We start from the raw sequence: 24590 nt of genomic DNA on the forward strand, positions 1-24590 counted from the left end.
AAATCGATGCATCGCCCCAGCCTTCTCTCTCATATATATATATATATATATATATATATATAATATATATAGGATTGATTTTCTTTTTTTTTTTGGTTTTGCATAACCTTTTTTGTTTTCATTATTAAACTGTAGTATATTGGTGGGCTACTTACTGTAGTTCTACTCAAGACAGAAACCTAGAACATAACATTTGAATCTCTTATGCTTGCTAGGCTTTTGAGATTCATTGTACAGTAATTTTCTGTAGCCAATTTAAAATTAAGTGTGTTATGTAGAAGGCAGTTTATTGTATTTGTGAGCTCTACAGTAAGTAAAAGACAAGATCGATTGTACAGGGTAGTCCAGGCATGAGGAAACTTGCATTGTAATGTATTGTACCCTCTACACATTAAATACAAAAAAAACTGTAAAAGAAAAATAGAAAAAAATGATGTCGGTGGATTAACAAAGAATTGGGCCTTGAAAGTGGACAATGTTGAATCAAAAAGAACAATATTGTTATAGCAGTTTCCTTTAGTATTCAGCTTGTGTGGAATTTGTAATACTGGTAAATGAAAAATACAAGTTGCCTCAGCTATACTTTGAAGATCAATTTTAGTGGATGTACTGTAACTTTAAGTTTAGGAAATAACTTTTCATTTGGGGTAGGCACAATCAAATTGCATTCTGTTTTAGCCTTAATTCCCAGTGATTGAAATATATTAAAAACAGTATTAAAAAAAAAAAAAAAAAAAAGGAAACAGAGTTCTTGTTCTTGTTAAATTTACAAAATGCATGTATCATTTGTGCAGCTAGTCCATTCATTGTGTTATAAACATCAACAAAACAGCATCTCCTCAATTTCCTGAGGCATTACATAAATAGATTGCCTTACAACATCCTTAACTACAGCACGTCCCTACCTCGGTACCGAATGTACAGTACAAGATGCAGCACCTGTACCACTAAACATTTCTAGATGTCGGCTTCATTACTGGAACACAGAGTAAAAAGGTGGATCAGCTGTAATTTGAAAAGTATACTTTTGTTTTTTGGGGATAAAGTAATCTTCAGCCAGTGATACAGTGTTATAAATGTGTTGCTTAACGTTTCGTACAGTACTCTGTACTGTGTTTAATGGATAACATATTCTGACTTGATGTTATGTTGTGAGTAGCATGGCTGCTGCGTCCAAAAACATTTCTTATACAGATATTTGAATGCACGGACAGCATGTTGTGATTGTTGCATTGGATTTTATGAGACAGGAGTTGTCTGTCTGACACAATTTAACAGATGGTCCTCTACTCTCCATGGTTTTTTAATGGAAAGCAAATACGTTCCATGAAATTTGAAGTTTATGACCTCTCTACAGTATGTGCTGTAAAATACATGCATAGTAATGTTGTGTTTGGATTCAAATGAATCCTACAAAAGTGAAACTGGAATTTATTCTACTTTTTTTTCTTTTTTCAGAGACGTGGGGCAATCTCCTATGACAGTTCAGATCAAACTGCTTTGTATATTCGTATGTTAGGTAAGTACAGTACCATGACTACTGCGCTGTCCTAAAATCTGCTTTTTTACATCTTGCACTAAAATTGCATCGGTTACATACAGGAGATTCCTGCTAATCTGAAGCCTGCTAGTCCAAACTGACCTGTAATCCAAACCATAATGTAATATGTGCTGTTAGAAGCTGTTAAAAGCAACATGCAATGTTATAAATACAAGTAGAGTATAAAAACAAAGACTAAAGAATACATTTTTAATCAGCACTCGCTGATTTGAAATCTGAACTGGGTCCAATCCCACCTGGTTTGGATTTAGTACAAGTTTACTGTACTGTACCAAAACACTATCAAAACTAAATGCTAAGAGCATATCCAAGAATCATCACCGTTTTTAGTTTAATCATTTTATTTGTTTTGGATAGGTCTCTAGAGATAAAATTAGGGTACATGATTGGGGATTTAAGGCAGTGTTTTGGTTGAAAAATATGTACTTTTGAAGTGAATCCCCTTACAAAAGTCAGACGCTAATCGTAAAAATTATTTAGGCAACAGGAGTTTCATATTTATTAAACAGGTTAGTTTGTTCTTTCCCTAAGAATAGCTTGACAGGTAAACCTAAAGTAAATTATTTAAGGACTGTATACAGTGTCAATTGGAGATCAACCTACTTTTGTTCGAATGCTGCATGCTGATTGGTCCATCAGTGTTCCAAACTGTTACAATATTCAGCACAATGTCACAATTAGGAACTACTTAGGAACAAAGGCAAATCACTGCAGCTGTGCTAACCACGTATCGCTGCGCCACCAAAATCAAAGGAAACTCCTGTCACAATACCTGCTGTCATGGAAGATAGTGAATACATCAAGGTGTCTTGTCATTTCTTACTATTTATATTAATTTGCACTACGAACCAGTTTGCTGTTTTCTATAACTTCGGTCAGATTCACTTGTCAGATATTTAGTTTTGTTTCCCTCATTTTAGTTGGTATCAGCCATTGTTTTGTGAAACTGACTCTTCATTCATTTATAACTGGATATTTTTATTATTATTATTATTATTATTATTTATTTCTTAGCAGACGCCCTTATCCAGGGCGACTTACAATTGTTACAAGATATCACATTATACATTATTTCACATTATACAGATATCACATTATTTTTACATACAATTACCCATTTATACAGTTGGGTTTTTACTGGAGCAGTCTAGGTAAAGTACCTTGCTCAAGGGTACAACAGCAGTGTCCCCCACTGGAGATTGAACCCACAACCCTCCGGTCAAGAGTCCAGAGCCCTAACCACTACTCCACACTGCTGCCCATATTTATATTTTTCAACAGTATTTACATTACTACATGCAATGTCTTAACAAATTGGGTTGTTCCTGTTTAAATGACTGGCTTTCTGAAAATATATATACAGTGTATATATATATATATATATATATATATATATATATATATATATATATATATATATATATATATATATATATATATATATATATAGTACTGTGCAAAAGTTTTAGGCAGGTGTGAAAAAATGCTGTAAAGTAAGAATGCTTTCAAAAATAGCCATGTTAAAGGATTATATTTATCAATTAACTAAATGCAAAGTGAGTGAACAGAAGAAAAATCTTCATCAAATCCATATTTGGTGTGACAACCCTTTGCCTTCAAAACAGCATCAATTCTTCTAGGTACACTTGCACAAAGTCAGGGATTTTGTAGGCATATAGTCAGGTGTATGATTAAACAATTATACCAAACAGGTGCTAATGATCATCAATTCAATATGTACAGTAGGTTGAAACACAATCATTAACTGAAACAGAAACAGCTGTGTAGGAGGAATAAAACTGGGTGAGGAACAGCCAAACTCAGCGAACAAGGTGAGGTTGCTGAAGACAGTTTACTATCAAAAGTCATACACCATGGCAAGACTGAGCACAGCAACAAGACACAAGGTATTTATACTGCATCAGCAAGGTCTCTCCCAGGCAGAAATTTCAAGGCAGACAGGGGTTTCCAGATGTGCTGTCCAAGCTCTTTTGAAGAAGCACAAAGAAACGGGCAACGTTGAGGACCGTAGATGGAGTGGTTGGCCAAGGAAACTTACTGCAGCAGATGAGAGACACATCATGCTTAGTTCCCTTCGCAATCGGAAGATGTCCAGCAGTGCCATCAGCTCAGAATTGGCAGAAAACAGTGGGACCCTGGTACACCCATCTACTGTCCGGAGAAGTCTGGTCAGAAGTGGCCTTCATGGAAGACTTGCGGCCAAAAAAACCATACCTCCGAAGGGCTGGAGAGCGGTGCACGAATGAGTGTCTGCAGGCAACAGTGAAGCATGGTGGAGGTTCCTTGCAAGTTTGGGGCTGCATTTCTGCAAATGGAGTTGGGGATTTGGTCAGAATTAATGGTCTCCTCAATGCTGAGAAGTACAGGCAGATACTTATCCATCATGCAATACCATCAGGGAGGCATCTGATTGGCCCCAAATTTATTCTGCAGCATGACAACGACCCCAAACATACAGCGAAAGTCATTAAGAACTATCTTCAGCGTAAAGAAGAACAAGGAGTCCTGGAAGTGATGGTATGGCCCCCACAGAGCCCTGATCTCAACATCATCGAGTCTGTCTGGGATTACATGAAGAGAGAGAAGCAACTGAGGCTGCCTAAATCCACAGAAGAACTGTGGTTAGTTCTCCAAGATGTTTGGGCCAACCTACCTGCCGAGTTCCTTCAAAAACTGTGTGCAAGTGTACCTAGAAGAATTGATGCTGTTTTGAAGGCAAAGGGTGGTCACACCAAATATTGATTTGATGTAGATTTTTCTTCTGTTCACTCACTTTGCATTTTGTTAATTAATAAATATAAACCTATTAACATGTCTATTTTTGAAAGCATTCTTACTTTACAGCATTTTTTCACACCTGCCTAAAACTTTTGCACAGTACTGTATATGTGTGTGTGTGTGTGTGTGTGTGTGTGTGTGTGTGTATATATATATATATATATATATATATATATATATATATATATATATATATATATATATATATGTTTGACTTTAAATTAATTACTTAATAATCTTCATGCCAACAAAACACCTTAAACTCTTGCTCTAGCATATACCAAATGGAGTGAATTACCTAGCAACAACATTACCTAAATATGCAGGAAGACAGGGACCTCAAAGATGTAGGACCTACAACTAATCAACGTTTTTTTGGTTATTTAAAGTCAGAAAAATTAACTGAAACACATCTAAGCAAGGTGGTCATAGTAATTTAAAGTCTCTTTTATTTAAAAATAAAAAATGCATTTACTGAATCAAAAAAAAAAGTTCATATGGACTGTTTTCTGTTGTGGAAGGACATACATCAAAATGTTAAATCTTTAGAAACTATACAGATTTCTCCTTTCTTTTTTATAAACCATTTATAAATCGTTTTTTATAAAAGCAATAAGGCACTTGAGGGCATGGGTTGTGCTGGATATTGTCACTTCTTGGTGCGTTGTTAGGCACGACACTAACCTTCACCATCATTAATTCTAACATTCTAACACCCATGATCACCCTTTTTATACACCTGTGACTGGAGCCTCATCATCATTATTCAATTTAACCCCCTCCCTGCCAACCCAATCAACCCCCCCCCCCCACACACACACATTACACCTGTGCACCACACACATGGCCGCAATCGTCCACCTCCTTAAAACACCAACCCCCTCCCCTCATGTCCATCTCTCCCCGTAGGGAATCTTGTGGGTGGTTTGGAGGGCGGGCTGGTCACAACCCTGGTGCCTCCCCCCAGAGACCGAGAACCTACGACATGGGACCCAGGCGATATGGATGGGGCACCGGGAACGCTGGCTGGCAACCAGGCAGGTGCAGCAGCCGGCAGAGGTGCAAGCCCCGGCGACATCGGAGTGACATCTGGGCCACCAGGGGGAGCGAAGCAGGGGACCAGACGACTGACTGTGCCTGGTGATGCAGCGACCCGAGAGCTAGGCCCAGCGACCAAAGGTCCGGACACCAATGTCGGGTGTCTGGGAGCCTGGACCGAAGGCTCAGACCCATCAGCACCAGGTCAGGACATAAGGGTGGTGGTCCTCTTCACCTCCTCCCTCCTCTCTATAACTGCCGGCTCCTTTCCTTCAGTTTCTGGCAGCGGGAATGCTGGCAGCAGTGGGTGACACTCCAGTCCTGGCAGCGGTGGTAGTGGCAATGTTGGCAGCAGAAATGCTGACAGCAGTGCGGGGCACTCCAGTAGTGACCATGCTGGCAGTGGCAACGCTGGCAGAGGCATGGGGCACTCCGGTAGCGGTAATGCAGGCAGCAGCAATGCTGGCCTCTCCGGACATGCAGCTGGCAGGGCTGCGGGTTACTCTGGCAGCGGCAATGCAGCAATGCGGGGCACTCTGGCAGCTGTTCCTCTTCCTCCTTTTGTAGGGGGCAGTTGACTGAAGTGCCCCCACTCCCCGCAGACGAGGCACCAACTTGAGGCCTTGAGAGCACCGAGGTAGGTGCCCCAGTTGCCCTCCTGATGTGTAGCTGGCAAGGGTGTGGGGTACTCTGGCAGCAGCAACGCTGGCCTCTCTGAACGTGTAGCTGGAGACGGCTCCCCCTTGGGCCCTCGTGCCGGCAGCTGTTCCTCCTCCGCATGCCTCTGGGACCGGCCACTCCTCCCCTTCTTCTTTTAGGCAGTGGTAACTTCTCTTCCCCTGAAAGGGATAGCACCGTGTATAGTGCCCGGGCTCTGCACAGACGAGGCACCATGGAAGCGCTTTCTCCTTCAGACTTCCTTTCCGCTCCATTTTCTTATCTTTTTTTAAACTGCAGTCCTGCTCTTAGTCTCCCATGTCTAACACCAAGTGTGACAAGCTAGCGTCACGGCCAAGCTGTTACCAGCAGGAATAGAGACTCTGAGACAAAAAAGCTGCAGTGAAGTGCTATTGCGCATGTTTAGTCCACAATACAGTAAGAAATAACAAAAAGCATTAACAAATAAAAAGGCACAAGGGCCAAAACAAACAGTTATACAAAAACAATACTAAACACTTTACTCCGTGGTTTTAGACTGAGCTGCCACTTCCATTGAGACACGGCTTCAAACTCCTCTAAACACCAATGATAATTCTCACTATTATCAGAAGAGCACCGCAAAACACGCCAACCCAAACACAAACCTTCACCATCATTAATTCTAACATTCTAACACCTGTGATCACCCTTTTTATACACCTGTGACTGGAGCCTCATCATCATCATCATCATCATCATCATTATTCAATTTATTCAATGTACAGCTCCAGCCGCATTCCCACAGGTACACACACATGTTGTACCTGTGCACCGGCAGGGCTTTCACCCTGCCACAAGGAGGAACACGTTTTTATTATTAGTTTTACTTAACCCGTTGATATATGTCATGTATTTTAACCTGCAGTGTTGGAATAAAAATAATTGTTTATTATCGTTACTCTGTAGTACAGAACAATTGGTGTGTTGAGTGTAGTGTGTTTTATTGTACTCATTTACCATTACAAATTGATGCAATTCTTTTCAAAGGCTTCAGTGAGCTTTAGGCTCCCACTTGTGGTTTATATAAGTATTTTTTTTTTTCTGTGTTTTTTCACAGACTTGAAATAAAACCATACATTGAAAATTAACAAGAACATTTCTTAGGAGAAACTAAACTTTTGGAACAGACTAGTTACATATTTAAATTGTACATTCCAGTAGTTGGAATAAAAGGGAGCAACATTCTCCATGTAATGATAACCTGGACGCAATACAAATTACTGCAAAACTTCTTTTTTTTTTTTTGCCCAATAGTGTGAGAACAATGGGCTTGACTCAGGATGACGCTAATAATACATATTTGTTGAATGTACCTTTTACATATTAACAAGTTAATATTTGGACTTTCTGTTCTATGTTTTCATATCAATAAGAGAGTTAAAAATAACCCTTAACTGTTGCTTTAGTTTCGGTGTCTGTAGTTTCAGTAGATGGTCTGCTTCTATTATATTTTAATACTTGGTTTTGGTATTTTGATAGGGGCTTGTGTAATATTCAGACTGCTGTTTTCAAGTAAGTAAATTCTAGTGGGAGAATTTCTACTTCTAATATACAAGCATCAGTAACTGAATTGCTGAAAGCTGCCATTTTGAAGAGGTTGAATGAAAATGAACTGAAGTCAATATATGATGTAGGGTGCATTAAACAGAGTAGCATCATTCAAGAATGTTGATTTTTGTCTGAATGCGTCGCACAAGCTTTTTTTCTGTTTGCTTTGTCTGCTGCAGTGCATTTGGGTAGGCAAAAAAAATAAAATAATTGTGCTGCCTTGTAGCACGCAGCTGCATGCACATCAAGTGTTTGAAAAGTTGTGTAAAATTGCATTGAACAACGGTACCACAAGTTAATTGCAGGGAGAACTGTTTTTAAATGCCTTTTTAAAAAATGTAATTCATCAATTAAAGCTTGCGCTGAATGTGTTTTGTGACTGCTTTCTTCTAGGTGATGTAAGAGTAAGGAGTCGGGTAGGATTTGAAACCGAAAGAGGAGGCGCTCATCCATACCTATACGTTGATTTCCGCATTTTGCACTGTGAGTGTTCAGTAAACCTGCAGGTGTTTATATATATATATATATATAAAAATGTTAATTGTATATTGCTGTAAGCTAGAGGATTTTGTATTATTGAATACTAAAATAAAAATAAACAGAGAGTTACTAATGAGGTAATGTTTGGATAGCTTCAGATGCTTTATTTAGTCCTGCCGGCTGATTCTACTTGATGTAGTTTAGTACTTAGGGTTTCAATATTTAATATGAGCAGCAAATCCTATACAATCTAGTTTCCTCATTAGTTTTGTTTTTCATCAGCCTATGACTAAAATATAAGTAACTTATAGTATTATAACTGCTTTTTTGCATTCTTAATATTATATATTATTATTATTTTAGCCAGATCCACTAGTTTACAGGTTACTCAAGAAATAATGACGGGTGTGAAGTTAAAAAAATATTGATACTCACTAAGAAAAGCAATTTAATAAGTTCCAAAGACCCATTTTATTGATGAGTAAAGAGTTTTCTTAGAGTTCTATAATGGAATATGTGGTTTTCAAAAGCTGCACGTTCTAGAATCCAAGGTACCTTTCTAACTGCAGTCCTCATTGGAGCCACAATAATAAACTTAAATTATAAGGAGCAGCTGCTATTCTCGCCTGCTGGACTCTTCCCACAGTATGGGATCTACTGAAAAGGGTAGGGGTTCTGATTTTAGTGCATGGCATTATTTAAAAATGAGAAGTAAAAATGATTGGAACCTAATATGAATTTAAAAATAAACACTAAATTGAACAGGCTTTGAATTTGATGTCAACATTAACTGAAATTGGATTGAAATGTCATGTACGCTTTAAAACTGCACTAAATGTTATTATATTGTAACTAAGACTAATTACATAAGGATATTTGTTGTATGTAAGGTATCTCTTACTGTACCTATAAGACATGTAATGTAGTTTGGGCGAGGACTGCAAAACGCAGCTCAAACTCTGAAATAATGAGACACATTACACAAGACAAAAACTGGCCTTGTGTGAAGGAACTAAACATAAAAAAGTACTGTGCTGCTTTTATTGGGAGTATGAGAGGTTTTCTGTAAAATTCTTAAGGATTCCATGTTGTCATCCCAGCACGTCCTGAATCTGTGGGGCCTGTGTCAGCGAGGAAGATTCGGAGACTGTTAAGTTTCCAGAGATCCCTGCACTCCTCTCGCTGCTTCCGTGGTGTTCCTCCCCAGAACCCTTTATACATCTTGGATGATGACTATACTGGTCAAGCAAAGGTTTGTTTGGAGAGGGGATAGCTTATTAATGAACAACAAAAACAATACTGAATTATAACCTTTTTTGGCTGAAAGTGCCATGCCTACGCCCTAGAGCTCTTAGAGACAGAGCATCACAAGCAAAGTATGAGCAAGTGTGTGGTTTTTTTTTTTTTTATCAAGACATTAAGTCAAACTGGAATTATGCAACATTAAATCCACCACAGTGACTTATTCTTTTTTTAAGCCACTTTTAGAAATATTCTAGAACTAAGAAGCCACAAAATATTGCAAAAGTACCGTGCCAGACTCTACGACAGCTATTTGTCAGTGCAGAGTTTTTTTCTCTTTTCACTGTATCTGCTATTCTAACTTCTGGGTCCAAGTGTCTTGTTGGTAGAAATATAGTACAGTGGAAGTCGCATATCCGACCGTCACATAACCGCCCTGATCAATTAACCGTCTCTCTTAATAAATATTAAAAGTAGCCTAGGAGAGTAATGGCATTGGCAGCAAATGCAGCTTCCACAATGGAAACAGAAAGAAAGCGTTATAGCAATCAGCCTTTTGGTGCATTTCCCTTTAAGAGAGAACCATAAGAACCATAAGAACATAAGAATGTTTACAAACGAGAGGAGGCCATTCATTGCTCGTTTTGGTTGTTAGTAGCTTCGTGATCCCAGTATCTCATCAAGCAGCTTCTTGAAAGGATCCCTGGGTGTCCGCTTCAACAACATTACTGGGGAGTTGGTTCCAGATTCCCACGATTCTGTGTTTTAAAAAAAAAAAAGAAAAAAAAAGCCTCCTATTTTCTGTTCTGAATGCCCCTTTATCTAATCTCCACTTGTGTACCCTGGTCCTTCTTTTTCTTTTTTTCACGTCAAAAAAGTCCCTGTGTAGCCTTTAAATGTATTTGAATATGGCTGTTGGCAATATCAAGAGCGAGCGCAAAGTACAGTGACAGAGATAATAAGAAAGCAGAACCAGGGAGGCAGGGACTTCTAGATTTAAGAAGCCATCAGTTTCAGGTTACTGTACATTTACCGTTTTTGTTTTGTATTTTTTTTTTAAAAGCTTTGTGTGGAGAGGGCTTATATTAAACCGCATAGCAACACTGTATTTGTAGCCCAATTCATCTCGTTTACGTTTGCTTACTTTTAAAGCAAGGAAATGTCCCCATGTTTTAAAGCAGTTTGCGTGTTGTTTTTGTTCGCTAACCTGTTTATGGATGTGTAAATGCTTTTTCTATAGATGTTTTTCACATAGCTGCCTATATCCCAGTCCATAGGGGGTCAAATATGCGACGTTGTACTGTATAGTAGATTTGACCTATGCTATGTTAGGATGTTTTGTTCTTCTCTACAAAGTACACATTTCCATAGTTTTGCTTGGTTATTTATAATATGCATGTATTTATTATGTTGGGAACCTAAACATTATTTTTTTTCTGTTTTAGTGTATGCTGGAAAAAGTTGGAAGTTGGAATTTTGATATATTTCTTTTTGACAGATTAACAAATGGTAAGACTTTGTTGAAATGGTCAGGAACAGTTAAAGATGAGAATTGACAAGTAGCTGGATGTTAACTTTAGTTATTGAACCAGTTAATGCAAGATATAGGGTCATCGTTCATTAAGTCCTATTTTTTGAAAGTGGTAAAACACCTGTTAATTTTACAAAACTAGATCCAAGTTGTATATTTCACATTCTCTTAAACACGTTTTAAAGTTGTTTTTCATTTTGTAACATTAACAATTTTTTTTTCTCCTTTCAAAAAGTAGGCGTTTATTAAAGAATAGAGGAAAGGCTTTGAAAATATGGCAAATAGTATCCTGTTACTCTATCTTTCCTGTCTGGTGATATGCCATTTACATCATTTTAAAAGGGGTGGTACAGGTTTGAGCTGACCATTTTTCAAATTACTAATACATGTATGATACATTTGTAAATAAGTTGCTATCCCAGATTTTACAACAAGAAAACCTTTACTTACAGTAACTTCATATGTACTCGCATACAAATGAACCGTGTCAGCCTGACAAAGCCATGCTGTACATGGCCTGTATATTGGGGTACAGGTATCTGTAATTAAGTAGTCATGATAATCCTTTTTTTTATTTATTTAAGCCTTTTTATACTACAAATGAATTATGAAAACTGATTTTTGTTATAATCATATTGATTTTGTTTCTATTTTTTTTCTTAAAGGAAACAGCTTGGTCAGCTTGACGTTTCATTTGTTTAAACTTTATGGACTTACTGAAATCTTCCATTTAGACATGGTAAAACTTCGTAGTTTTTTAGGTAAATAACTTTCTAGATAATGAAACCGAAGGGCTTTGTGTTTTGTGTGTGTGTGTGTTTTGTGTGTGTGTGTGTGTGTGTGTGTGTGTGTGTGTGTGTGTGTGTGTGTGTGTTTAGCTATAAACAATAAAGTTAATTGTAATAAAATGGGCTTTTCAGGTTTAAACTAAGCAATATCAAATATATATTAGCTGGTCCTGACTTGATTGCCTTATATGCATAAAAGAGAGTAATTCATCTTTTTAGCAATAGTAGTAATCACATGTATTAATGCAAACATGAAGAAGGACAGAACTGTGAATTGGTTGTGTCTTAATATAAAATTAAATCCTTACTCAATAAAGTTTGATTAAGTGCTATGAAGTTCATTCCCTGAAAGATTCCCAGTAGGTTTGAGACAGATTAGTAATCAGTACCATATAATGTTGACCATTTTTATGTGCAATTAAATATGAATTGTATTGCTGCTAAAACTGCACTTTAGACATCAGTTCACTGTTTGTTCACATTTACTGCAAATGTTGTTTTTAAAGTTATGGTTCAAGAAGACTACCGCAGTCGAAACCCTTACCACAATGCAGTCCATGCTGCGGACGTGACTCAGGCCATGCACTGTTACTTAAAAGAGCCCAAGGTGAGTGAGGCATGATCCTAATGAATGTATTACTTTTTTCCATTACAGTGCAATGTACTGATATTAAGCATCCCTGTGACTGGATCTTGTATATTTTTGTACAACTGCTAATGTAGCCCATTTGAGGTACCAACTTCATGTTTTCAGTGTTCTGGAAACTCCTTGGCCAATATATAACGTTGCCCTTCATATTACTCTGTGACCTGAGATGGCTGCTATATTAGAATCCTGTGGTGGTGTGTGTTTTTTTTTTTTTTTTTTTTCTTCCAGATGATAAAGATCTAGCACTTGAGAAATGCTGGCTAAATACACAACTGAAATAATTTAAGTCTTAAAATACCCTCTGGCTTTTTGGGTACCACTTCCTATGTCCTTTCACCACAGCAGTGTCTTCAGGGGCAAAGTATCTTACTGGCTGCAAAGCATGTCAGTCATTAGGGGAAGCAGCTGGTTGGTGACCGACAGGAAGGAAGGCTCTGAAAGGGTGGGGACAATTTCCCTTTCCAGGTGAAATGTCCAAGACGACCTGAAGGCAAGGCTTGCAAACGGAGATCTCGTTAACCTAGTGTATTACCTGATATCATGTTTATTAAAACAAAAACAAAAAAGTTGCTTTTCAATACTGTACATTTCAGCATGGTGGGAAAAATGTATACAATTATCTTGTTAGATTACTTTACTTTAAAATACCACAAAAGCATTATAAAGAGGATGTTGTGTGTTCCTATTTTTAAAACGTGTCCTTTTTCTTGAAGCTTGCCAAATCTCTCACCTCATGGGATATCCTGCTAGGTCTGTTGGCAGCTACAACACACGACTTGGATCATCCAGGTGTTAATCAGCCTTTCCTCATAAAAACAAACCATTACTTAGCAACTTTGTACAAGGTAAGGCCCCTTTTCACAGTCTGGAAACTCCACTTAAATGCATATTTTTCTAACTATATTTTTTACTATTTATTGCATGCGGTATTCTGCACACTTGGTATAAAAGAAAACATGTGCTAATTTAGGGGAAAAAGCAAGCAGTAACAAGCTGACTGTTCAAGGGAACTTCCTATTTTTCTTTTTTAATTCCAATTTTATTATATATTTGTATTAGACTTTTTTTCATTGTTCCATTTTTATCTTTTGTTTTTTTCTAATTTAAAACCACGTTTTGTCGCTTTTTAAAATTAATTTTATAACATTTTGTATTAGACTGTTTTTAATTGAATGGTTTACTTGTCTTGGTGTGTGTGTGTGTGAAGCACTTTAGGATACTTGAGATGTAAGGGGCTATAGAAATGTGAATTACATATTTGCTATTTATTATCTTGCATCTGGAGAGGCCTTAATGGATGTGAAACATACTTCCATTAATACTGCTACTTAATGTTACAGTGTTAAATGAGTACTGTGAATTTGTGTTTCATTTCCAGAATACCTCAGTTTTAGAAAATCACCACTGGAGGTCAGCTGTGGGCCTGCTTCGAGAGTCAGGGTTATTTGCACACCTTCCCTTGGAAGACAGGTATGAATACTGACCTTCTACAGGTTTTATATATAGGTTGGATTGCAGCTGAAACAGAAGTGTCCTCTGGCCTAGATCTGGCTCACATCACAAGTGAAATAATGCAATGTTTCCACTGCCCCCCCATCTGCAAGCATTCATTGAGGCCTGGTGACCTGCAGAGAATGGTTAGTAAAGCTGAGTGAGAACATAAGGCTCAAAAGAGGAAGGAGAGCCAATATGAGGTTATTAGTAAGATCATTGTGTGTGTTTTTTTTTTTTTTTTTTTTTTTTTTTTTTTTTTTAATTGAGTGTAAATTTATATGCTAATATACATATTTCTATATTAACTTTAAACTAATAATAAAGAAAAAAAAATCAGATAAAGAAGATCTAAAACTTCTGGTATCGATTTTTAATGTACATTTTAGGCTCCCGTTTTTGTATAATTGGGAAATCCATAATCAAGTTCTTGTATATCCGGGAGACAAAAGAATAAATGTTACCTGGATTAGTTTCACAAACATCTGTCTGGAAGGGGTTTTCTTTCACTGATTTGATGGCTACAATAGCATTATGTTAATACTTTGTATTACTTGTAATTGCTTTTCATTACAATTTCATATCACTAGTAAACAGGTGTGATTAATCGATTTTAATATATTGGATGATTAATCGATCGATTTTAAATGTCAAGATTAAAACCCCTCTCTCCTCTCTCTCTCTCTCTCTCTCTCTCTCTCTCTCTCTCTCTCTCTCTCTCTCATATATATATATATATATATATATATATATATATATATATATATATATATGATTATATATATATATATATATATATATATATATATATATATATATATATATATATATATATATATATATACACACACAGTTGTAGTTAAAAATTCACATACCCCAGTGGAAATATATAATTTCTAGAAAATTCTCGAAAAACAAAGAATTTTAGGAAAAATCTACCCTTTGATGCTGTGATAGTATTGTCTACAAGGTGCTAGAAACTTCAATATGATAATGCAGAACCTAATTCTAGAAAAGTCTAGAAAATACTGGATTGTAGGTGAACATTCTTAGAGTATAAAAGGGTTAGGCATAGGATGATTGCTGTCATTACCAAGTCAGTATGGGACAAAGTAAAGATCTATCTGAAGACCTTAGGCAGAAAATAATTATTTATTGTCATAAAGCTGGAAAAGGATACAGATTTACAAGCATCTTGGTATCCCAATTTCAACTGTTGTTTTTATTATCAAGAAGTACAACACTCCCTCAGTCTGGAAGAAAGAAGGTTCTTTCACCAAGAACAAGCAGAAGAATTGCGAGGAAGGTTAATAACAACCTGAGATTGACTGCCAAAGATATTCAAAGTGAATTGGCAGCAAGTGGGACTGGGGTTTCCATTTCAACCATAGGTAGAGTATTGCATGGCAAAGGTCTCAATGGTCACAGGCCAAGGAAAAAGCCACTCCACAAGGACAATCGCTTAAAGTTTGCAAAACAGCATTTGAATGATAGATATGAGTTCTGCTCAAAGGTTTTGTGGAGTGATTAAACAAAAATCAAGCTATTTGGTCACGCTGATAGTAAATTTGGAGAAAGTCTGGTGAGGTGTACAAAGAAAAGAACACCATACCTACTGTCAAGCAAGGAGGTGGTAATATCCTTCTATGGGGCTGTTTTTCCTCTAATGGCACAGAATATTTTGTTCCAATACATGGTAAAATGGATTCCATAGCGTACCAAAAGATATTAGCCAATCAGCTGAAACCCTCCGCTACAAAACTTGGTTTGAAGCGCAACTGGATGTTCCAACACAATGATCCACATCACACATCAAAATCTACTTCAGAATGGTTAAAGAAGAATAAAATCAAGGTTCTGGAATGGCCTAGTCAAAGTCCTGATCTAAATCCGATTTGAGAAGCTTTGGTATGAGTTGAAGGCTGTGCACAAGAAAAGTCCTCAGAATTTGAATGAACTGGAACAATTTTGCAATGAAGAGTGGTCAAAAATCACTAACAAATCATGCCAAAAGCTCATTGACAAATATCCGAATCGTTTAAAAGAGGTTATTATTGCTAAAGGTGCCTGAACTTATTAATTTCATTTTCCTTGTCAGGGTATGAATACTTTTTTAATTACCATTTTTGGAGTTTTGCAAAAAAAAATTGCTGAAATAATTAATTGTAATCTATTTCTTAACGACACCTGTGCCTTCTGCCAGTTCTGTTGTCAATTCAACTCTCGTCTTCTTTCTGTTCCTTAAGGATATTATCTTCAAGTATTGCTCATCCTTGTTAGACAGCTTTTTGAGTCTTCCAGTCCTGGGTTTGTCAATTACAGATGATGTTTCTCTGTACTTGTTGATTATGCTTCGGATACCACACCTTGAAAATCGAGTGATGCGAGCTATTTCACTCAATGTTTTTCTTTCTTTATGCAAATCAAGGTTGCTATAATAGTAGAAAACACTGGTGGAGGCTTTGAGTAAATTGTTGATGCTGATAATGCATCAGAGTAGAAAAATTGAACATGTCTAAGACTTTTGCACAGCAGTGTGTGTGTGTGTGTGTGTGTGTATATATATATATATATATATATATATATATATATATATATATATATATATATATATATATATATATATATATATATATAATGCAAGAGATAGAGAATAATAGAGGGTCTTCAGTGAGTTACAGGAAAACAATTTCATCCGGGGTTTCTGTGACGTCATAAATTACAAGACTGAAGGTTGAGTAATTTATAAACTGTCACAGAAACCCGAGATGTAATTGTTTTCCTGTATTCTCACTGAAGAGGCCCATCTCTTATTTTTTTTATAATACATGGATACCCTTGTGATGCTAATATTAAAGACCAGGTTCAGCAGTACAGCTCGTTTTTTTTTTTTTTTTTAAATAGTGTTTTTCAGTGCTGAACAGACGTTCTATGTCGTTATCCGTTTAGTTTCTGTGAGATATGAATGCACCAGCTTTACATCCTTTTTTATTATTTATTTATTTATTTATTTATTTTAAACGTATTCTCATTTTGTTTATCATTAATGAACAGTGTACTGTGGGTGTTGTCCAGTGATTGAAAAAGAGACATTTTGTGTTTGAATTGAAGGTGATGGTCTCGGAGTCGAATGGGTCAAAGTTCAAGTATATTTTCCTCTAGAGGAATTATCACTTTTTGACGTCACTACTGTGGTATTATCACTTTTATTTATTTATTTATTCATTCATTTATTTATTTATTTATTTATAAATGGCTCAGGATGCAAATATAGCCTTCGTCGGTATGTGTGTGTGTGTATATATATATATATTGGACAGTAAAACATTATACATGCTTAAATAGCAAAGCATTTATAACTTTGAAATGACAATCGTTAAATATGTTTTATAGTTATTGGGAATAAAAAATACACTGAATGCTCTTTTTAATTATATAATATCCTCGGGCATTTGCTTTTTTGTGTTTGAAAAGGTTGTATTTTTTAAAAGCTTACCTGTATTTCTGTAGCCTATACTGTAGTAACATTTTCAAACTTAATAAAAGTGAAGGGTTAAAGTGGGTGGACATTTCTGACCACTTGGGGTCACTGTTGCTCTACATAAGTACATTATATATGGTGACATTTTGACTTTCTTTGTTTTTTTTTAATATTATTCTGTGTTTATTTTTAAAGTGTGCTTTTCAAATGCTTGCAATAGTGTAAATAAACATTTCATTCATTTGTTATTTTATTTAGGCTGAGAATCGAGAGAGAGTTGGGTTCCCTCATTTTAGCCACTGACATCAGCAGACAGAATGAATACTTGTTGCAGTTCAGAACACATTTGGATCGGGAAGACCTATGTTTAGACGATGCTGGTCATCGACATTTTATTCTTCAGGTAAATCTGTTATACTCCTGGTATCATTAAATAGTATGGAAAGTAAATATGTAAGTGAAACCTGTACACTCTACCCCATTGAAGCAAAATGAAAATGTTAAATAAATAAGTAATAGTGATTAATTTCTCTTAAGATGTATTACAAATGTACAGTACATTTATTTAGTTTTTGCCCCTTTAGTAGCAAATCATCTTTGTCTTATTCTTGTAAATCATTATTCCTTGTTTTTAATTAAAGAAACAGTACAAGGCACCACCAGTTAGTTCTCTTCTCTTTTTTGCAGATGGCACTCAAGTGTGCTGATATTTGTAACCCATGCAGGACCTGGGAACTGAGTAAGCACTGGAGTGAGAAAGTGACCGAGGAATTCTTCCATCAAGGCAAGTTCACAAAATGGCAGCGTATGAATTAAGAATGGTAGAGTAACCTGGGCCAGCCCATGTTCACCCCCTGCTGTAAGCTGACACTTTTTGCTGAATTGTTAACTGGTTTAGGATTAGTTTCGGGCATTGTCTCAATAAGCCACTGGCCCATCATATTTATAGAATAGCTTTTCTGTGTAATGTTTTACTATGGAAAAATATAAACTTGCATTCTGTGGTGTACAGAACCATATTACCTTTACTACTGTGTAAAAAATGTTTTTAAAGTATTTCACTTTTTAAATGCTTTTTTCTTTTTTCTTTCAGGTGACATTGAAAAGAAACATAAACTAGATGTAAGCCCACTATGTGACAGCCAAACACAAACTATTGAAAATATTCAAATGGGTAAGCTAACGTTCCTTTGAATGTAATACAGGGAATGTACTGTCTCAAGTCTTTTGTTCTAATGCCACGAATGATGAAGAATGGCCAGAACTTAATGAGAAGGGCATGAATGCCATAGAACAGGTAGAACATAAGATTCCACGCCGGATCAGTACCGGTCACCGAGACTGACCTGCACCCTAAGAGGCTTGTTTGTGGGGGGTCAATGTGAAGAACCTCAGATTGACTATTAATGGATGTAAATGTTCCTGGAGCATTCTTAATGGTGTCTTCTTGTGTCCCAGGTTTCATGACCTATGTGGTGGAGCCCCTGTTTGTGGAGTGGGCTCGGTTCTCAGACACCAGGCTCTCTCGGACGATGCTCGGCTACCTTGCACTGAACAAAGCTGGCTGGAAGGGAATGGTACAGGAGCATGCAAGCAGCGGGGATGACACTGATCCTACCTTAGAGGAGGCTGACTCAGATATATTACCTCAGGAAAGCCATGAATTATGACCCCTTCTCCCAGATCCCACATACAGTACAGTAGGCTTGACCTGGTGTAAGTGAAAAGGGTATTAAAAAAAAAAAAAAAAAAAACCTGTGGGAAAAGGTGAACTGAACCTGACCTGACTTAACTCCAACTGCCATGACTGCCTAGAAATCCATGCCAGGAAGGAATGAATGTTACATGCTTTTCCTGATTTAACCCCCGCTCCCCACACCATCTCCTAAAACAACTGTTTTTGTTTTTATTTTGTAGCTTCACCACCTTCCTTAACAAAGTAATGCATAGATACCTCAATTGGCTTGTCGTGTTTTTTTTTTTGTTTTTTTTTGCCTAATTATATTAAACACATAGTTCTTGAAAGGGAACAGTAAAGGAAGCTTACTTTTGTTCTGGTAAAGTGCCAATTGACACCTTTTTAATGTTTGTTATTGCCGTTATGTTTTTTTAAATGATTATTTCTTAAAATAAAAAAAATTTAAAATCCTGAGGATTGGGGTTTCTTTAAAACTGTACAGAGAACCCAAATGTAGTAATGCATTTTAAGCTTATCTTCCTTATTATAAAATCTAGATAAAATGTGAAAAGCCCACTGTTTTTGCTGCCTCCACGAAGACTGTTTACAAATGTGTATGTATTATTATTATTTATTATTATTATTATTATTATTATTTTTTATTATTATTAAAGTTGGATCTGTAACTTGCCTTGAATCACAGGTGTGGAGAACCACTTAAATAGGGATGTTGTCCTATTGCTAAAAGAACAAAAATTCAGACTGCATCTCTAAAACACACCAAATGCCACAAAAGCCTGCAGTTCTCAATGTTTTTGCACTGTGACTTGATCCTACCATATTAGATATAGTAAGCACCCCGTGAGAAAAACTAAATTGATATAAAATTAGCTCAGGGTATTTGCCAATTTATCTGGAGGAAACTAAGGAAGGCAGGTGGCCTTAAAACTGGTCCCCTTTCAACTCAAGAAAGTTTTATTGAAACCATTACCTGAAAATCTGATAATTTCAAAGAACATACACATTGAAAATGCAAACTGTAAGACATTGTTGCAGATGCCTTAAAACTATGCATAAAGCAAAGTGACCAAACCAATTTTTCTTTTCGTAAAAAGGTGCATGTTTTTTCGTCTTCACTTTTATTGCATTGTCAAACTGTTGGCCTTGTGGTGTTTTTTTTTTTTTTGGTTAGAAATTGAATACCAATGTATTTTAAACTTCAAGCATTCCATTTTTTTTGTTTTTAAGTTGTTTGGATTCTGTACAGTAAGCACAATTGTATTGGTTTTCTTATTTTACTTCATTTGATTTTTCCTTGTTATTGCTGTAAAAGACTGTTTGATAATCCTGTTTACAATTTGTTATGACATTCTGGGGAGAACTTCAGTGTGAGGCCATTTGGAAAGGCTTTGCTGTACCTTTTTATACACGTCTGTTGCAGTTACATTTTGATGAATAAACAAGTTGGCATATGTTTGCAGGTTCTGTTTCTTTTTACAAAATGTACCAACAATCTAGTATTGTGATTATTGGGTTACAGTGCTAGAGCTCAATTTTATATTTAAAAATAAATAAATATAAAAAAAAAAAAACACTGCACTTTTACAAATGTAAGAATTATTATTCATTTTGTATCTTTTCTGTAGAAATAGCCAGGAAAATGCTGAATTTGCCTAGAATTACACCAGGCTACTGTATATTCCGATCAAGGTACTACCTTGGACCAGATAACACTTTGTACAAGTGCACTCCATGGGTTTTAATGGGGAATTACTCTGGTTAAAACAGACTCGTTTATAGCGTATATGTAACCAGATGTGTAGATTTACCAGCTCACCGGTCACTGTACAAAATAACTAAGGAGATGGTAGTTAATGCCACGGTAGTTATAATGCTACAGCATTTGAGGTGAATTCAGAAATAAATTAACATCAGGGAGCTTAATGGCCTAATAATAATAATAATTCTGCAAGATCTGTTATGTACTTGGGTAAATGAACTAATTTTCTCATTTATTTTTCTTAAACTCCAGCCTTAGTAGTTTTTTTTTTTTGTATTTGATTAATCTTTCTATACTTCACTGCATCCCTTTCAATATTATAATTATTAAATAATTTATATATAAAAATTTATTAATTAGTTCTATTAAAATAGGTTATAGACTTTTAATGTAAAGGTGCTAACACTTTTGTTATGAACGAATATTTGAAATTGCCTAACTGCATTTAACATGTTTTCTTGAATTCTCATAGGGTGGCAATACTTTTGTCTTCAACTGTATATGGTCTAAACTAGGATAACCAAAATAATTTATCTGAAATTAAGGAGATTTTGTGAATTTATAAAATTGGCCCCTTATCAGATATTGATATTTTAGAAGGAATATATATACGAAATAAATATACACACACTTTGTTTTAAAGAACAAATCAACAGTTAATTCAGATTTACTTTATTAGTCAAATTATTTTAAATAAAATCAGGCAGAAGAGGGTCTAATCTGTTGATTGGAATATTAAATCACTGCATTACAGTATGCATCAAGTGTAAATCTTGAGTTTACAGAGCCAATACAAAAGACCTCAAAACAATAACATTTAGAAATGCTCCTTACAAAAGCCATTTGTTAAAATAAAATACATGTAGTGTGACAGGCTGTGTTTGAATCCATAAAATCCCACACAACTGAGAAGCAGCTATTCTAGAATTTGACATTTATTCTTAATTTATCCTTTTCTTACTGTCAATGTCTAGATAATAACCTTATCCAGATGAAATAACAGAATAGGTAAAGGTAACGTCATGATATATCCTGAGCCACGAGACCCAAAATCTCCAGATTTGGCAGTGGTTTAGTAAATACTGTACCTTATCTGGAATGTGATTTGGAACACTGTCCTTTGTTAAAATGCTATAGCGAAGGATTTTGAGACCCCTTCATTTTAATTGTATTTTTCTATATTTGAAGATGTAGTGGAACTTTTAGAATTGCACAACAAAGAATACTTAAAAAAAAAAAATAAAAAAAAAAAAATAATGAACAACACTTTCTGCTGGTTTCACAGATCTTGATAAGCAATAATCTTTTTACCCAGGATACTGTTTGGTTAGGTAGTCCAGTATTACTGGTAATCATTGTCTGGGAAACCAACTGCAAATCATTCTCAAAGGCTGTTACCCAACACAATTTAATTTATTTTGTGCCATGCATAACTACTTTAATACAGAATAGAAACAGCTGGAAAAATGTGTTTTTAATTTAAAATAAAAAGTTCTTATTGATGGAAATAATAAAATCATAAAGCAAAAAAGCATGAGGAATGCTATGCTCCAATTTATTTGCACTGCTCTGGAGCGTTCCAAGGATAGTACTCATTCACTACAATCCCATGTACCTAAATAAAGTGCACTGCTAAAATGTGTCATTTTCAATATAAATGTTTCAATTGCTCCAGTGAAATGAGTGCAACACTTGTTTTATAAAATGGGTTTTATGGAGGAAGTATGCTAAATGAAAAAACCAAAAAAAACCAAAAAACAGTCTCTTACTAAATGTTATTTGTTCTAATAATGTTACCACTATCCTATTTACCTTTGATCGTTTCAAACACTATAGCCTACTGTAACAATTATCCTATCTCTCTCCCACTCCTTGTCCTACTTACACATACAAACTGATCAGTTACTATTGATTACTAGATAAATACCCAAATAAGTCCTTGCAAGACAAGGAACTGGATACAAAAAAGCTTTGTCATTTCTCAAAAAAAAAAAAGAAGAAAAAAAATAATCACTTCACTTCAATGCTTGGGACAGTTAATAATAGCCACAAATGTGTAAGTAATAGTTTTTTTTTTCTTTCTGATATCAATCCTCATTCCTATAGGCCTTTGTTCTTGAAATCACCAAATCAAATAACTTGTAGTGTAAAGCCCGGGACAGATCAGCACTGTGTAGCACACAGGCGGCAAAAATGATACCGCAAGTCCTGCAGTGACGCTGAGCGGTGCCACTCAAATCGAATCCAGAGGGATTATTTTTTGGCTGCCGTGCGGTACAGTGTGTGGATTAACCAATCACAGCCAAGTGCTGACAACACATGCTTGGCACGAAAATTCATGAATGAAAATGTTGTCTACAGAGGTGTCCAAACACCCTGAAGTGTTTGATCCCTCCCATATTTCATACATGGACAGGCAGCTCAGTATTTTATACATCACCTCTGATAAGCATCTATCCTATAGCCAATTTGATACTGTTATCATGTTTTGCCTTTATTATTTCTGTAGTAGTTCACTACTATTTTTACTAAATAACTGGCTGTAAAAGGATATATTTTCTAACACTTTTGTAGTAGGCTACTTGCTGTCAGTGTATTGTATGTTTCTTTGCTAAGTTGACCTCTCATTTCATACACCTGCGTATAGATGACAGAAAAACAACTTTACTAAATAAAAACACTGGTTTGTTTATCAGATTATATCAGGGCATTACAGCTATAGAATAATTATTTCAACATATTGAATTACATATCGCTTTGTAGTTTTCCAAAAATTTAAAAATGTGACATTTCGAAATGTAACATGAAGTACTGTACTACTATTGTAGTTTCAGGTAGACTTGTGTGATGTTTTGTAGTGTCTTTGATTGCATGATGTTAAACAAAATAATGAAAGTGCATTCATAATGATGTCTGCATCCTAATATTCTACTAGGTGATACAAGACTTTTGGCCATATATGTAAATTATATATACTGACAACTACTGTAACATTACATTTTTCTACAATATTGTAAGAAAAGTCAGTCGTGTAGTGCATACCACTCATGTGTGCCCGGGCGCGGACTAGCGGTATCGCACTGTGAAAATGCCCAGCGGTGCCGCGCTGCACCTGTCTGTCCCAGGCTTAACTCCCTTACTTTAGACCAAATGGACACATTTTGATGGGACAATCAACACACAAAACTAACCATCTTAAAAAGCAACCAATAGCCTCCAATGTCCTAAGGCCTTTGTTGGGAAGTTGGCACTGAAAAGCATTGCAAGTTGGCAGATAAATTAGGGTCTCGGATATGAATACATACTGCACAATTCTAAGATTAAAAAAACAAGACAATACCATCATTTTTTTGTTCAAAAGAAGTTAGAGTGTGATCTTTGTTTTTGTAAAAGGGTTGTGTATAGATATCATTTCACAAACAGATTTGCTCATATTTGCTTCATAGTTCTTCATAATGCACAAGATGACACATTATTATTAATGTATTAAGGTGGTCAGCATTAACACAGATTAGATCTCCCAAAATACGTATTTTCCCTCCTTGGGATTTGAAAGTGGTGTTTCACGGATTCTTCTATTAGAAGTTTTGTTACAGATGTTACTCCTATGAGTTCACATGAAGGTGTTACCCTTTATGTATTGTGGAAGTGTTCTCTGTCAAACACGGGAATGTGATATTTTATTCCAAAAAGTACCAAGAAAAGAAAAGTACATTTTTATATTTCACAAAAATAAATAATTTTTAAAAAATCACTAGTGTAGCATTTAAACTGTTTTGTTAAAGTTGTACTGTACTCACTTGGCACACTTTATGAAACACTAAA

The 24590-nt window shown here is 35.8% G+C and overlaps 2 protein-coding genes across 4 annotated transcripts in view; one reads left to right on the top strand and one right to left on the bottom strand.

Annotated features, from left to right (window-relative positions):
* Positions 1-20459, top strand: part of LOC117395001 (high affinity cAMP-specific 3',5'-cyclic phosphodiesterase 7A-like) — a 45096-nt gene extending 24637 nt beyond the window's left edge. Inside the window, exons 2-14 of one of the 3 annotated variants that reach the window (XM_033993817.3) lie at positions 1459-1519; positions 5270-5602; positions 8039-8128; positions 9226-9377; positions 10813-10876; positions 11564-11659; positions 12193-12293; positions 13049-13180; positions 13714-13805; positions 17566-17710; positions 17995-18091; positions 18401-18481; positions 18766-20459. In XM_033993817.3, the coding sequence (XP_033849708.3) occupies positions 1459-1519; positions 5270-5602; positions 8039-8128; positions 9226-9377; positions 10813-10876; positions 11564-11659; positions 12193-12293; positions 13049-13180; positions 13714-13805; positions 17566-17710; positions 17995-18091; positions 18401-18481; positions 18766-18977 (1656 nt within the window). In that variant the 3' untranslated portion in view covers positions 18978-20459. The remainder of the gene's footprint in view (positions 1-1458; positions 1520-5269; positions 5603-8038; positions 8129-9225; positions 9378-10812; positions 10877-11563; positions 11660-12192; positions 12294-13048; positions 13181-13713; positions 13806-17565; positions 17711-17994; positions 18092-18400; positions 18482-18765) is intronic. The other 2 variants (XM_033993819.3, XM_033993823.3) reach the window with 2 other exon arrangements.
* A 962-nt stretch (positions 20460-21421) lies between these two features.
* Positions 21422-24590, bottom strand: part of LOC117394985 (mitochondrial fission regulator 1-like) — a 28517-nt gene continuing 25348 nt past the window's right edge. The window contains exon 8 of the mRNA XM_033993783.3: positions 21422-24590. This exon is cut by the window's right edge and continues 782 nt beyond it. The gene's annotated coding sequence lies outside the window, so the exon portion shown is untranslated.

This window comes from Acipenser ruthenus, chromosome 3, assembly GCF_902713425.1.
Source record: "Acipenser ruthenus chromosome 3, fAciRut3.2 maternal haplotype, whole genome shotgun sequence".
NCBI lineage: Eukaryota > Metazoa > Chordata > Actinopteri > Acipenseriformes > Acipenseridae > Acipenser > Acipenser ruthenus.